General features: G+C 56.8%; 1 protein-coding gene across 1 annotated transcript in view; it reads right to left on the bottom strand.

Moving 5' to 3' along the window:
• The window catches only part of STIM1 (stromal interaction molecule 1), a 63,273-nt gene extending 63,028 nt beyond the window's left edge, over positions 1-245 (bottom strand). Inside the window, exon 1 of the mRNA XM_009890839.1 lies at positions 186-245. Coding sequence (XP_009889141.1) covers positions 186-245 — 60 coding nt within the window. The remainder of the gene's footprint in view (positions 1-185) is intronic.
• Positions 246-637: the final 392 nt, after the last annotated feature.

Here is a 637-nt window from a genome sequence, read left to right as displayed (position 1 = left end):
AGGTGGGGGAGTCTCCCCCTCTGGAGCCATCCCAAACCCGCCTGGACGCCGTCCTGTGCCACTGCTGGAGGTGCCCCTGCTCTGGCGGGGGGTGGGATGGGGGAGCTCCAGAGGGCCCTTCCAGCCCCCACCAGCCTGGGATGCTGGGATTCTACGGCACTGCCGTGCGGCGACACATGACTCACCACGATGGCCGCAGACCAACGCCGCAGCGCCGACACACCGATGTCAGGCACTGGAAACATCCCTCGAAGGCAAGACCTTCGTATGACACACGTTAAGAAAAACCCTTTTGTTTCACAGAGGCTGTACCAGAGTCACCGTACACAGAGAATGATTAAGAACTACCCAGGGCCGACTGCTCCGAGACCGCCGTGAAACCAGTCGAATAGCTCCTGGCCCCGTTCCCCTTAGAAAGGGCTCATGTTCAAAAAACCAAAGCGAGTTCAGACTGAACCCTTGGGAATTTAAGCAGAAAAGTCCAAATTACCTGTGAGTTCAACCCAAACTCTAAGGTGATCCTCTCAAGCTAAGACAAGCGTATTTATAGGAAAAGTAGACGGATTTTCTCCTGCTGCTGCCGCACACGCTGTATCTGCTGCCCACAGCCAGGCAGGCACTCGCCTCCCTACGCAGA

The sequence above is a fragment of the Charadrius vociferus genome, unplaced genomic scaffold (genome assembly GCF_000708025.1).
Source record: "Charadrius vociferus isolate BGI_N301 unplaced genomic scaffold, ASM70802v2 scaffold138, whole genome shotgun sequence".
Lineage (NCBI taxonomy): Eukaryota > Metazoa > Chordata > Aves > Charadriiformes > Charadriidae > Charadrius > Charadrius vociferus.
Note: the sequence above shows the minus strand (reverse complement) of the source record. Positions and strands in the feature narration are given on the sequence as shown.